This window comes from Colias eurytheme, chromosome 16 (genome assembly GCF_061535395.1).
Source record: "Colias eurytheme isolate Ceu_HAF_F1 chromosome 16, ilColEury1 Martin Lab GWU primary, whole genome shotgun sequence".
NCBI classification, from domain to species: domain Eukaryota; kingdom Metazoa; phylum Arthropoda; class Insecta; order Lepidoptera; family Pieridae; genus Colias; species Colias eurytheme.
In genome coordinates, this window is record NC_142995.1 from 3,129,136 (window position 1) to 3,143,309 (window position 14,174).

Here is a 14,174-nt window from a genome sequence, read left to right on the forward strand (position 1 = left end):
TTATGATATGTAATGCGAAAATGCAAGAGGCTTTGAGTCAACAAATAATGTCAATCAATAAAATTAGAAATTTCTTACTTCATTTTATCATTTTCACTTATTTACTATAAATAATAATCAACAATAACATGCATTTTTCAAGTATTTTAAAGAAGCTTTCTATTAAAAGTTATTCATAGCTGACGCCCAGCGCCAAGTTATGAGTCGTCTTAAATTTAGTACTATAATACCTAAATTATGGTTACCTTGTCAGTATTGCCTTACAAAATTATTATAATAATGTCAATAGCTTAGAATTTAGTTTAATTCTAAAAAATGATTTGATTCTAGAAATAATATTAATAGTATGTATGGGGAACTAAGTAAATATGATTTTTGAATTTATTATACTAGTCTGGCGCATATTCTGTTGTGCTTGAGCGAATGTTCGCGCGAATGTTACAGAAGTTTCTAGACGGTAATTTGTTTGGTCGCATAATGAACATCATCCGCACTAACGTTTAATAATAGCCTCGGTTCTGATGGTTTTGGTTCCAAAACCAATACTTTAATGGCAGCAAGTCTAGTACATATAGTGTGAGTTTGAGCGAATGTTGTAACTGAACTTTCTAGACGGTAATTTGTTTAGTCGCATAATGAACATCATCAGCACTAACGTTTAATAGCAACCTCGGTTCTGATGGCTTTGGTTCCAAAAGCAATACTTTAATGGCAGCAAGTCTAGTACATATCGGTGTGAGTTTGAGCGAATGTTCGCGCGAATGTTACGGAAGTTTCTAGACGGTAATTTGTTTGGTCGCATAATGAACATCATCCGCACTAACGTTTAATAATAGCCTCGGTTCTGATGGTTTTGGTTCCAAAACCAATACTTTAATGGCAGCAAGTCTAGTACATATAGTGTGAGTTTGAGCGAATGTTGTAACTGAACTTTCTAGACGGTAATTTGTTTAGTCGCATAATGAACATCATCAGCACTAACGTTTAATAGCAACCTCGGTTCTGATGGCTTTGGTTCCAAAAGCAATACTTTAATGGCAGCAAGTCTAGTACATATCGGTGTGAGTTTGAGCGAATGTTCGCGCGAATGTTACGGAAGTTTCTAGACGGTAATTTGTTTGGTCGCATAATGAACATCATCAGCACTAACGTTTAATAGCAACCTCGGTTCTGATGGTTTTGGTTCCAAGAGCAATAGTTTGATAGCAGCTAATCTGGCACATATTGTATGAGCCTGTGACGGTGTAGGTGCTCGAATGTTCGGCGCACTCCTGTATGGACGACCGTCGAGCGCTACTATAGCAGCTGCTGTAGCTAACGCACGAGATAGGGTTGTCTCGTCTGAACCTGTTCTTTCCACCTGAAAGTCAATAATAATTGTGAGGAAAGGACATTTTAAAGCAATTTTTATTTATTTATTCCAATTGATATTATACTTTTATAGCATTTTCTTAATGGAATGTTAAGACTCATGAATACAACACGTCATGTTAAATTAGTAATAGGGCTCGAAGTTTTACACACAAATTATATTAATGAAAAAACATTTCCTGTATATTTTGAGTTTATACTTATTACAATAAACAACATATTTCTTCTGCACAAATGAATGAATATTATGAAATCTTCAATGTTGTATCTTTAAATTTCATTACTTCTTCTAAGGTGTAGGGCCTCACACATTTCTAAACTACACCTAATAATAGTTTAAAAAAACTAAAAAAACACGCTAAAAATAGAAAATTTTATCAAATTAGTGTATTGTCATCGGTCCTCAATAAATCTACAAAGTTTGATCGAAATCTGGCCGTTTAAAGTGGGTCAAAATCGCGCCCAAAGAAGTCGGTCACAAACAAACATACAGGTGAAGCTAATATAAAGCGTGTAAAAACGGTACATTACCTCAGCAGCCACTGCTCTCAGCATGAGCCGTTCACTCGGGGAACAGTTCCTGATGGCTCGCACTGCAGCACTAGATGCAGCTTCACCTAGCGCTAATTGGACTTCCTTTAACCCCGCTTCTTTATCTCCAGCCAGTTCTAACGCTCTGGTACAGAGAGCTAACGCACGACGTGCATCACCTGATACGGCAGCTACTTTTCTGTAAAAATTTTGTGTAGGACAAAATATTTCGTGATAGATTCAGGGTTAAAATGGATATTGTAATATAAAATAACTGCCTACTCTACTACTGTTACATTTAAAATTACTGCATACTCACATTATCCATGGCAAGACCTATATCAAAACCAAACTGTTTTTAGTAAATATCAGTATTTTTCAGTACATTTCTATAATATCAAGTAAGTGCTTAATTGGGACGTGTAAAAACAAACACAGTCATATTTATATTATTAACCAGCAAACCGGGCGAACTCCGTTTCGCCAACAGACCTTTTCTTTGCTATAAACTTCACACATAATACATAAACTTCAGCTACTACAAGAGCTATAGAAGATAGGACCGGCTATATCAAAGTCTCGGCGGTCTATTGCCCTCCAAGACATAAAATTAGCTGTGAAATGTTCTCCGAATTCTTCAGCAGTCTAGGAAGTCGCTTTATTACAGGAGGCGATTGGAATGCGAAGAACACTCACTGGGGATCACGGTTAACAACTACAAGGGGCAGGCAACTAAAAACTTGTATAGACAATAATAACATGCGTGTCATTACTACTTGCGAGCCAACGTATTGGCCTTCAGATAAGAATAAAATCCCGGATCTACTCGACTTTTTCATTGCAAAGGGTATGTCAACATATTACTTTAAAATAGAATCTTGCTACGATGGTTCTTCTGATCACACTCCAGTTCTACTAACAGCTAGCACCCTACTAATAGAAGAAGAAAACATAAAGACACTACATAATAAATCTACAGATTGGGATTCCGTTAGAGAATATCTGAATAATAATATTGACCTAAAAGTTTCCCTGAAGACACCCGATGACATAGAAGAATCCACAAAATATGTAACATCGCTTATTCAAAAAGCCTGTATCCTAAACACTCTAGAAAGTAGGACTTTAAAAATACCTGATAATTATCCTCGCGATATAAAAAGGGCTATAGTAAATAAAAGAAGAGCAAGGCGCATCTGGCACGACAGCAGGTTGAGTACAGATAAAACAAAATTCAACAGAGAGGCAAGAAAACTGAAAGATATGCTTCATAATTGGCGAAATAAAACTCTCGAAACACAACTCCAATCGCTGACTGCAAATGCCTCGACGAATTACTCGCTCTGGAAGTTTACAAAAAATTATGATCGTCCACAGAATGCTAAACCACCAATAAAAGGAACGCAAGGCTGGGCGAGGACACCAGAGGAAAAAGCAACCTGCTTTGCCGAACATCTAGAAAATGTTTTCCGTCCCAACAAAGAGACATTCACTGGACACGACGATGAAATCATTAATGCCCTTAAAGAGGATATGCAAATGTCTCTCCCGCCAAAACCTGTAACTACCGCCGAAGTATGGAGGAAGATAAAAGACCTTAAAGATAAAAAAGCGCCTGGTATAGATCTTATAACCAAGGAAATTTTAAAGCAGATGCCCCGTAAGGTTATAGTATTCCTGACCATCCTTTATAATGGAATTATAAGGGTTCAACATTTTCCTAATCTCTGGAAATTATCAAACATTCAGATGATACATAAGCCTGGCAAACCGGCTAATGAGGTATCATCATATAGACCCATTAGCCTATTACCGATACTGTCATAAGTATTCGAAAAGATTTTGTTATCCAGAATGCTTACTTGCCTCGCAGTGAACAATGCTATTCCAGATCATCAATTTGGTTTCAGACAGGAACATTCCACTATTGAACAGGTCCATAGAGTAGTTGAAAGAGTCCGGAAGTCACTAGAAGAAAAGGAATACTGTTCATCGGTGTTTTTGGATATCCAGCAAGCTTTTGACAAAGTGTGGCACGAAGGTTTGCTATACAAATTAAGGCAAAATCTACCTCACAGCTTTTATCCACTTATAAAATCCTATCTTAGTGAACGTCGCTTTCAAATTCTGGAAAGTGGAAAGACATCAAACATCTACAACATCAGAGCACTTGGACCAGTACTATACACACTTTTTACAGCTGACTTACCGCTTACTGAAAACGTTACTACAGCAACATTCGCTGATGACACAGCAATACTAGCAAGTAGTAAGGATCCGGCAATTGCATCAAAAAATTTACAAAAAGGTCTCAACGCGATCACGGACTGGATGGAGAGGTGGAAAATTAAAGCGAGCCCCTCAAAATCGGTACACGTCACCTTTACGCTTCGAAAAGAAGATTGCCCGCCTGTAAAGCTTAAAGATTCTACACTACCACACACTGACAGAGTCCGCTACCTCGGGCTACACTTGGATCGACGTTTGACCTGGAACCACCACATCAAAGCAAAAAGAGAAGAAATAAACATTCGCTACCGCAGCTTGTACTGGATACTGGGCCGGAAAAGTCGCCTGTCACTGGACAACAAACTACTGATATACAAAAGTGTAATTAAACCTATATGGACATACGGCATTCAACTATGGGGTAGTGCCAGTAATTCATCTATCTCGCTACTGCAACGACAGCAAAATACTATACTGCGAACTCTCAGCAATGCCCCCTGGTTTACTACTAATGCTGAAATTCAAAGCCACACTAACATATGCTCTATAAAAGATGAAATTAACACGCATACAAAATCTTATGTTGCCAGACTAGAGAAACATCCTAACAAACTTGCAAGCCAACTGATAAAAAGGTCCTACCACAAACGTCTTAAAAGAAAAGATGTAATCTAGCTTTATTACTTGAAGAGCAGTTGTCCTCACTGGAGGGCTCGCTCTACATGCCAAAATTTGCCACACACAACACATCCGCTTATAGCGAAAACCGCTGATTGCAGATGAAACAAAAGACAAAAAAAAAAAAAAAAAAAAAATAAACTTCACGGAGCCCGAGACCTTTCCAACGAATGCAAAACCGTGGAAATTGGTTCGTGCGTTCTGGAGTTATAGCGTCAGGAAGGAAAACCCGACTTATTTTTATATAGTAGATTACGATGATAGGATGAGGATTTACCTAGCTATCAACTGAACAGCATCCGGCGTGACATTAGCACCAGCCAATTTCGTAGCCACAATACACTGTAACTGTGTATGTGTGTACGGCGGGAACGTCAATCTGGTTAGTCCCAAACGCGATGCGACTCTTGCGGCTAGAGCTCGTTCAGGTAGATCCATAGTATTGGCCACTGCGAGTACTGTTAGTAATGCAGTGTTGTGTGCAGCCCACTCCATTATACTGTAGAGGACGTCTTGCCGACGGTTGCAGAGGGCGTCTAGCTGGAAGGATGTTTAAATTATGAATATAGTTAAAGAAGACACATAAATTATGAATTAATTGTATTGTCACTGATCATTGATAAGTGTAGGTACAAAGTTTGAATTAACCCATTGACCACCGAGCGGCCCGATCGGGCCGAGACACAATAGATTTTCTATTGTGTCTGTGATCCGAGGACTGACGGATTAAATCTATATGTTGAAACAGGGTTGAAATCGACTCTAAAGAAGTTGTTTCTAGTAATTGATTGTGAATTCAATAATGAAATGACGAAAAATAACAATATGAAATTTAAAACATATAATTCTTACTTCATCCACAACTAGGACTGTAGGTGTTCTCCGTGGCCCTGGGTTTGTGAATCTCTTTTCTAATAGTGAACATGCCTGCTCCCAAACTACTGATTTACCTGCAGGTACAGGAATGGAGATTTTATTAATAAAAAAAAAGACGTGTGGCACTCGGGGACTGCCGCGGTAAAGCTATTGCATGCTATGCCTTCAAGCCACACCTCCGAGCCCGTCGGAGTGGGGAGCGTGAGGTTTTTTCGTTACGGCATTTCTCGATTCCGTCCCCGCGCTCAAGGCCCGCGATAGAAGCTATGCAATAGCTTAATAAGTTGATTAAATAACTTTTGTGAGGGTACATACTTTTCATAACAATAATAAAGAAGTGAGATTATTTTTAATTTATATTATACAACCAGATACTTGTTTCAAATAAATATAAACACTCGAAAAATCGGTAATTCTACAGAATTTTTACATTTGCACGCTTACAGAATCTTTTATTATTGAATTAAGCATTATTTATGAAATAGCATACCAGTAAGTTGCTTATAAATTTGTACATAAGCCTGCCTTGGTTCTGCTATCCTCATTCCATTCACTTCTACTAATTGAAAATCAGGTAAATCTGATTCTTCCTTCAATATTTTTAATGCTGAATTTACTGTTGCTGTTTTGCCAGTGCCTGGGACACCTGATATGTACATACATCTGAAATCATTTTAAAATATTCATTGATAATATTTTTTGCTATTTTTTGTAATAATTTTAAAATGTATCTTATGGAAACAAAGGGAGTTCATAAAAAAAAAAAATATGTCATTTGTTTTAATATAGAAAGTGAGGAAAGTATCTTATATATAAAATTCTCGTGTCACAATGTTAGTCTGCATACTCCTCCGAAACGGGTGGACCGATTCTCATGAAATTTTCTGTGCATATCGGGTAAGTCTGAGAATCGGCCAACATCTATTTTTCATATGTACCACGGGCGAAGCCGGGGCGGGCCGCTAGTTTTATTATAAAATCATATTTAAAAATTGTAAGTACATATATCATATTATTTGAAATAAAATAGAAATAGAAAGTGTTTTATTTGCCACCATGTAATAAAAATATACATCTTAATAATCATAAAAAGATGAAAACTTGAAACTTACCCACTCATATGGTCAAGCAACTTAGATCTCACAAATGACAAAATTTCATCTAATTGGTTTTCTCTCCCTGGTAAAGAGCGATTTTCTTTGGTGAAATCTGTAAATATTAATTTAAGTTGTATTTTTTATCATATACATACTTAATGCCTCTAATAATAAAACAAATATATATTAAACCATTAAACAGTTACATGGAAAACTACAAAAAGTTATTAAAAATATGAACTTACCATTAATATTATCTACTGAATGTGTTCTTGAATGTAGTGTGGGTGTCAATTCACTGGTTAGAATTCGTTTGACACTCTTAGGTGTTTTAGCTATAGAAGTTCTAGTTCTAGGTGTTTTAGGAGTTTTGGGTGTTCTAGGTGCTCGTGGTGTCCTAGGAGTTCTAGGTGTCATAAGGAATTCATCACTTGTTTCTGATATTCTATAGTTTCTGGTTGGTGTTCTTTTAACAGGAGAAACTTCTAACTCACGATATGTCATTGGATTTCTAGTTTTTCTTCCAGATCTAGTTGAATATACCTCTTTTTCTTCTTCTTCGAATACTAAAACCTTTTTAGGTGTCTCATCATTTGCTTTACGTAATGGAGTCTTTCGTTTCGGTGTAGTTGGCACATGTTGTCTGATTATTAATGTCGGTAGTTCTTCATCCGAGTTCTCTCTTAGTTCCATAGACAAAATATCTTCTAAATTATTTTTATTAAGTTTTTTTGTACTTTTTGGTGTTTCTATCACAGGTGTTGTTATTTCTGGAGTTCGAGGCACTTCCTTATCATTTTTGTCAGCCAATATTGCTCTTTTAAGTAACAGTTTTGTACCATCATTCTTGCTTACACTCCAATTTCTATCTGAAAGTGAAACACGGCCCATTCTTTTGACTAAACTACTGGGTGTTTTATTTGTAACTGCAGATTTTCTTGGTGTCACTAATAATTCTAAAGCCTTTCTTTCTTCTTCAACGACAGGCTCTAAATTAACTTTCCTTTTAGTGATAGCTATGAGTCTGTACCGACAAATGTAATTATATGGACTGTTTTTTAATGACAATGCAGTATCTTTAGTGAATGTGAAAGTTATATTACATTTTTTGAATATTGTCTCTATAGATATATCAGTGTCAAAGGGACGGTGGTCTTCTATTACCTGGAAAAAATAATGTTCAGAAAAATACAGAATCATTCATAGTATAGGCATAACCTATAGTTAAGACTAGATAAACATAATTCTCAACATCTTACCTCTTTTTCTAGAAAGTTTATTGGCTCTTTATTATTCAAGCATCCTTTAGGCAAATCATTGGGTTTCGAATACCATTGTACTTTAGCTCTGAATGGATCGTGCTTGTTATAAATATCTTCGTATAGAGCTAGTATTTTGGCTGCGTCACATCCTTCTTCAGTGTCGGGTTCTGCCGAGTCGGCATTTGATATTAGCACAAAATCGCCGACTTCAGCGATTACGTCTTTGAACTGAAATTTTCTGTAAAATATATTTTTTGTAAGGTGCTCAAAAATTATAGTAAAATGTATAAACTTGATGGAAATTTTAAATAAATCTAACCCATAGTAGTGAAAAGTGCTAGAAACATTTGATTCATTCGATATTTCTTCACTTAACCAAATTACTGCTTTAGTTTTTTCTCGCCGACGAGGCATATTTTGTTTTTCAAATATTCCGTTACACTCGTTAAATACTTTAATTTCTTTTTCACACGCAAGCTTTTGTTTTGTTAATTTTGTTTATGAAGTTGAAAACTTGAAATCGTACCGGATTCTAAGTTATGTCATTTTTCGCGCTTAATTTACTCAACAACAACTTTGTAAACTCGTTTTTAAAAAATCGGTAACTTTTGTTTCTACTATTTTACGAATAAATATTGAACAAAGTTGTACATTGTAAATTATGTAGTACTTTATTTAAAATATATTTCAATGTAAAAATCAAGTAAAAATATGTTCGATGCACGTTCGATGTACATATTAAAAAAAAAACTATATAATTTTCTATGACTATAGGATTGGGGATCTAAATTCTCAAGTGTCAAATGTCAATTATCATATGTCATATGTCAACGTCAAAAGCACATTGGTGATATTTGATTGGAATTTTTAGGGTTATTTGTTTTTAAAAACTGCAATATGAAGTTCAAACAGAAGAAGAATACAAAACAAACATTATCTGATAAAATAGCAGATGCATTGACTGTAAAACCACGAGCTGATATTGAAGATGATGAAATATTTAATACAAAACCAAGTACAGTTACACGAGCAGATTATAGTAGTTCCTCTGACGAAGATGAAGCTTTAATAAGTGATTTTCGCAAGCGAAACGTGAACTTGCTTAGTGATATAAGCAAAAAGTATGAAGGCAAGGTTGTATCTAAAAAGGAATTGGAAGAAAACAGTTCAGATGACCAAGTTTCAGATGACGTAAGTGAAGACGATGAAATCGAGAAGAAAAGTCAATCTGGTAAGGATATATCAGTTGAGGAAGAGACTGGAGATGAAAGCGACGATTATAGCATGACAAAATTCCAAAAACAGCTTCAAAGCGATTCAGATGATGAGAAATCGTCAGAAAACGATGATGGTGATCAGGGCAGTGATGAATATGATGATGAGGGTGAAGGGTATGATATTAGTCAAATGGATGAGCCAATCAAAGAACAGTTTGAACATGTCAAGAAGCAGGATGTATCGGAGGAAGCTAAAAAGGGTATTTGTGTAAGAAATCAATTGTTACTCTGGGAAGGACTTTTGGAAATGAGGATACACTTGCAGAGATGCATGAATACAGCAAACAAAATGCCTATGAGTGATACATATCAAGAATTAAAGGTGAACTCTGATTTTGCAGAAGAAAGTAGTAAAACCTTAAATAATGTTACCACAATTTTAGATAAGTAAGTATTATTTGTTGCTTTAATATTAAGAGAGCTTTTTCAAATTTTGTTCTGTATTCGATTTTATGTGAGTTAAATTTAAAAATAACAGACTTAAATGAATTTAAAACATTGCATAATATTGTGATGTTACAAACTTATCGATATACTCATTTACAATATTATGATAATATATTAATCTCATTAAAAATATAATTGAAACTATGAAACAGAATTTGTTAAGACCTAGGATATCCTACAAGCATATTGAAATATAATTTATTTAAAATTATATTTATTTTTTTCAGATTTTTAACACTTCAAAGTGTGCTGCTAAAGAATTTTCCAGAAACAAAATCATTATCCAAAGGCAAACAAAGCCAGGATTCTAAAGTGGAAGAGAAGAAGGAAGAAAGCGATGAAGAAATACCAAGTGACACAGACAATGAAGAAATTCCATCTGATACAGATACTGAAGAACCTGCTAAACCTGTAGAAAACAAAGAACCAACTAAAGCTAAAAAGTTGCTTAAAAAGCGTAAACTAGAAGATTACGAAAGCGATATAGCAACATGTTACAAGTCATTCAAATCATTCAGAGATTCAACAATACAAAAATGGAATGACAAAACTCGTATAGCAACAGCTGCGAATATTAAAAATGCACCAACAAACACAATACTACAACAAATATCGTACATTCTTTCTGATAAGCAAAAGCTGATAAGACGAACCCAATTGAAACGATCCGAATATGATATTATTGGATACAAAAAAGACGACAGTGAAGAACAAAATGGTTCAGAAATTAACCCAATTACGAGAAGCAGAAAGGATGATGATGAATACATACCGGAAATATTTGATGACAGCGATTTCTATCATCAATTATTGAGGGAATTGATTGAATGTAAATCGGCAGATATTACTGATCCCGTTCAGTTGAGTAGGCAGTGGATAGCGTTGCAGCAAATGAGGAGCAAAATGAAACGAAAGGTTGATACTAAAGCTACAAAGGGACGGAAGATTAAGTATGTAGTACATAATCCACTGGTGAGTTACATGGCACCAGAGAAATCAACTAAATGGAACGAAGAGAGTGCAAATGAATTGTACAGTTCGTTATTTGGTAAATTGTTTGAACATAATAATGTTGGGCTAAACGTTAATTTGGATGATAAGAAATAAATAATTTTTAATCTGGATTTGTTTCTTTTTTTGTGGAATTTATATTTGAAACTTAATATTAAATTTAGTCACTTGTTGACCTCATCAAAGTTAGAACATTATATCACAATTATATATTTTCTTATTAGCTGAATAATAATTACATGAGCACTAGCTGTGCTCATGTAATTATTATTTGCAATTTTATGAAGGTAATAATTATTATACTTAAGTTTTTGATTGTCTGAGTTCTGACCTTCCGTGTGTGATAGATACAAAAATATTATATAATTGGTATAAATTACACGTGGTTCTGCCGTGAGCTTTGTCGTGTAGCAGATAAAGTAGAAAGTCAGGATTAAAATATTTTATCCCATTTGAAAGTATAGTGAACTCAGTTTTATTTTTAATTTATCACTGTTTTTTTTCTGTGATTGTTCATTCTAGGCATTATACCACATAAAATGCCTACATGAATATCAATGGAGAAACCAAAAAATAAAGCCAAAAGCACTTATTATCATCCCATATTTGTTCCCACTATAATATGGTCTAGACGTAGTAACTAATACTTAATCTGTGGGTCTAGGGACAAAGGCTTTTGTTATAGAAGGCCTCGTGAAGGTTGTACCATGCTGGCCATGGCTGGCCATTTAATAAATTCGGATTCGCAGAAGTCACATGTCGCTTTTTCTGTCGAACTTTTCCTTCCGAGAAATGGCAATTTCCGTACGATGTTTTCCTTTACCGATTGGAATTTGGAGGATCGTTGATATGGATTGTGGATAATGTGCACAGAAATTAGAAAATAGTGTAAAGTTTTAGTACAAGTGTTTATGAATAGTCATTTTTTTAAATTACCACCATTAAAATACATTTTACTGAGATAACAATGTAACATCACATTGTCTGTTATTTAAATTTTCATTGACCCAACTATCATCAAGTATCATCAATCGACATAACAATTTTTTGATAGTTTTGTTTATTATTATATTTTTACTAGTTGCTCGCACCGACTACTTCTGGTTAGACCTATTAATGATTAGATATAATTTATTGTATTCACTGAAATTAGTAAATAACTAAACCAAACTTTACTTAGAAAATGTTTATTTTTTATAGGTACCTATCTACCTGTTACCACGATTACCTACCACAATAGCACCGATATAGTCTACTAAACGGAGTGGAATTATCTAGTTCTCAAATGATGAAAGGTTATTTTTTAATCATTCCAGTAGTTTTGATTTTATTCGTTTGAAATAACATAATTATTAGTGTAAAAACAACAATATAAATGAACACGTTATACGCATCACGGATCCCCATGCACCGTCCTCTAAAATAATTATTGCCGATAACCTTTCGATCAGACACGAGCATTTTTACTGAGATAAACTTTAATAAGGTTGTAGAGATAGTTGTATCATTTGTGGGAGTTGAGTTTTGACTTTACGTTTGCATCACTGATCACACCCCCATGGAATATTCGTACTGTATTCGTAGCGTCATAGTTCATTTTTTGTAATGTTTCCGTGTCGTAAAATATGTACGATTGGATCTTATCAATATACTTATACTCTTTTTTATATAATAATATATTAAAATAAATTATTGTAAGAGCCAAATTTCTCTGAAACAGCTTGACCGATTTTTGGGTAGGTAGGGTAATTGCGCCTGTTCGCGTCCACTTAGTGCAGTTGGAAAGTTTGAAGGAGAAAATAAAAATGTTCCAGAACAAATTTCAACTCAAAATTTATGTAACGTGTTCATTACATAGTCTATTTTAAGATTTACTTTGAATTGTCTTGGAAATATCATGTGGTTTTTATTTATCTAGACAAATAGCAGAATTAGGCGTTTTACCCAGTTCGCGTCCAAAAATTCCAGTTTGCGTCCACCCGTGGACCAGTTCGCGTCCACCAGCTTAGAAAAGGAATTAAGAGTGTATTGGGTGATATTTTATCAGATAAATGCAAATAAAAATTAGGTTTTAATAAATTATTTATTTACGAATATTGTTATTTAATAAAAACTGGCCAAATGCGAGTGGGACTCGCACACCGAGGGTTCCGTATTAACCTGTTTTTTTTCATATGTTTTAACTGTAAATGATTATTTTTTCAATATTTCCCTTATTAGTGCTATAAGACGTTGCTTCGTACCAAACTTCAAGTGTCTGTGTTCACGTAAAGTACCCTGTAGGTTTTGATTCCCTTGCGAATGTAGAAATTTGATAAAATTTGCAGCATAAACGGCTGTATCTTTTGATTGCTTTGGCTTATAAGTTTGATTTTTTCACTGCTTCAAGGGACCGTAGACTTGAGTATTCAATATAAATTTCAGCTTTATACCTCCACGCGTTACTGAGAAAAAGGGTCTTGACAGAAAGACAGACCGGCAGATGGACATGCAGATGGACTGATATCAAAGTGATCCTACAAAGATTCCGGTTTTTCCTTTTGAGGTTCGGAACCCTAAAATCAACATAATAATTCACTGTAAGGAAACTGGAAAAACTTATTTATATTTATCTTCTCATCAATAATAGAACTAAAAATTAACAAAAAACAAAGTTACGTTATGTAAATAAATAATAATCTGTTAAGATTACCTACCTACCTTATTTTTTAGTTTCTAATGAATTAAATTTATTTTTAGTTTATATTATTTTCTTAACCACAGACTTATTGAATCTCATTCTCAAAGATACTATAGTCTCATTCTTAGAATACCCATTTTAAAATGAAAAAATAGCATAAAAATTAGGTAATTTGAATGAAAATTTTAATTATCAACTTGTAGTCTTAGTCAAAAATTTACAATCTATTTTAAATTACATATTTTAACAAACAATTCATTGCTACGTAATGAAAAACAATGTGGACGCAATATGTTCTATTGTTATGCACTATAGGTATAGTTTGCGCCCACCGTGGACGCAAAATGGAAGTTGTACAAATTCGGTGTAGTAATTCGCGTCCACCTTATTTTAGCTATTAATTGTAAAATAAATTAGCTGATTTATAATCCATACTATTCCATGTTTTGTTAGCAAAGTAAAGAAACAGTTACATATTCAAAAATTCACATTTAACAATAAGATACTTACCGTCAAACGCGACGCTGCGCACTATTTTTTTCTCAAAATCCCGCGCGTTTTAGCTCTCTCGTTTAATAGCCAAAATTAAATATTTTTTTTAAATAGGATAGGCGGTGCGCAGGCATATTTTGAATATGTGTGCATGTCTCTTATACATTGAGCTATTATCGGAAATTTTTCTTATTACAATTTTACTTAAAGTATACTTATTTTC

The 14,174-nt window shown here is 34.4% G+C and overlaps 2 protein-coding genes across 2 annotated transcripts; one reads left to right on the top strand and one right to left on the bottom strand.

Annotated features, from left to right (window-relative positions):
- Window positions 1-333: 333 nt before the first annotated feature.
- On the bottom strand, window positions 334-8,574 carry Orc1 (origin recognition complex subunit 1). Its single transcript, XM_090111104.1, has 9 exons — window positions 8,364-8,574; window positions 8,042-8,282; window positions 7,028-7,946; window positions 6,798-6,894; window positions 6,176-6,348; window positions 5,662-5,759; window positions 5,087-5,349; window positions 1,903-2,101; window positions 334-1,360 (listed from the first exon to the last, which is right to left on the bottom strand). Exons 1-9 carry the CDS (start codon window positions 8,456-8,458, stop codon window positions 1,103-1,105), a joined length of 2,343 nt encoding a protein of 780 aa, XP_089967230.1. The 5' UTR covers window positions 8,459-8,574; the 3' UTR covers window positions 334-1,102.
- Window positions 8,575-8,876: 302 nt separating this feature from the next.
- Window positions 8,877-10,892, top strand: LOC149901660 (protein AATF-like). The gene is made up of 2 exons (XM_090111188.1): window positions 8,877-9,708; window positions 9,996-10,892. The coding sequence occupies exons 1-2, from the start codon at window positions 8,942-8,944 to the stop codon at window positions 10,873-10,875; spliced, it is 1,647 nt and encodes a 548-aa protein (XP_089967314.1). The 5' UTR covers window positions 8,877-8,941; the 3' UTR covers window positions 10,876-10,892.
- The last annotated feature ends 3,282 nt before the right edge of the window (window positions 10,893-14,174 follow it).

Coding starts and splice junctions, on each gene's coding strand:
- Orc1 (XM_090111104.1), bottom strand. CDS start 8,458: ATGCCTCGTCGGCGAGAAAAAACTAAAGCAGTAATTTGGTTAAGTGAA. Junction 8,283..8,363: donor AGCACTTTTCACTACTATGG/GTTAGATTTATT, acceptor TATATTTTACAG/AAAATTTCAGTTCAAAGACG. Junction 6,895..7,027: donor TTCAGTAGATAATATTAATG/GTAAGTTCATAT, acceptor TAATATTTACAG/ATTTCACCAAAGAAAATCGC.
- LOC149901660 (XM_090111188.1), top strand. CDS start 8,942: ATGAAGTTCAAACAGAAGAAGAATACAAAACAAACATTATCTGATAAA. Junction 9,709..9,995: donor GTTACCACAATTTTAGATAA/GTAAGTATTATT, acceptor TATTTTTTTCAG/ATTTTTAACACTTCAAAGTG.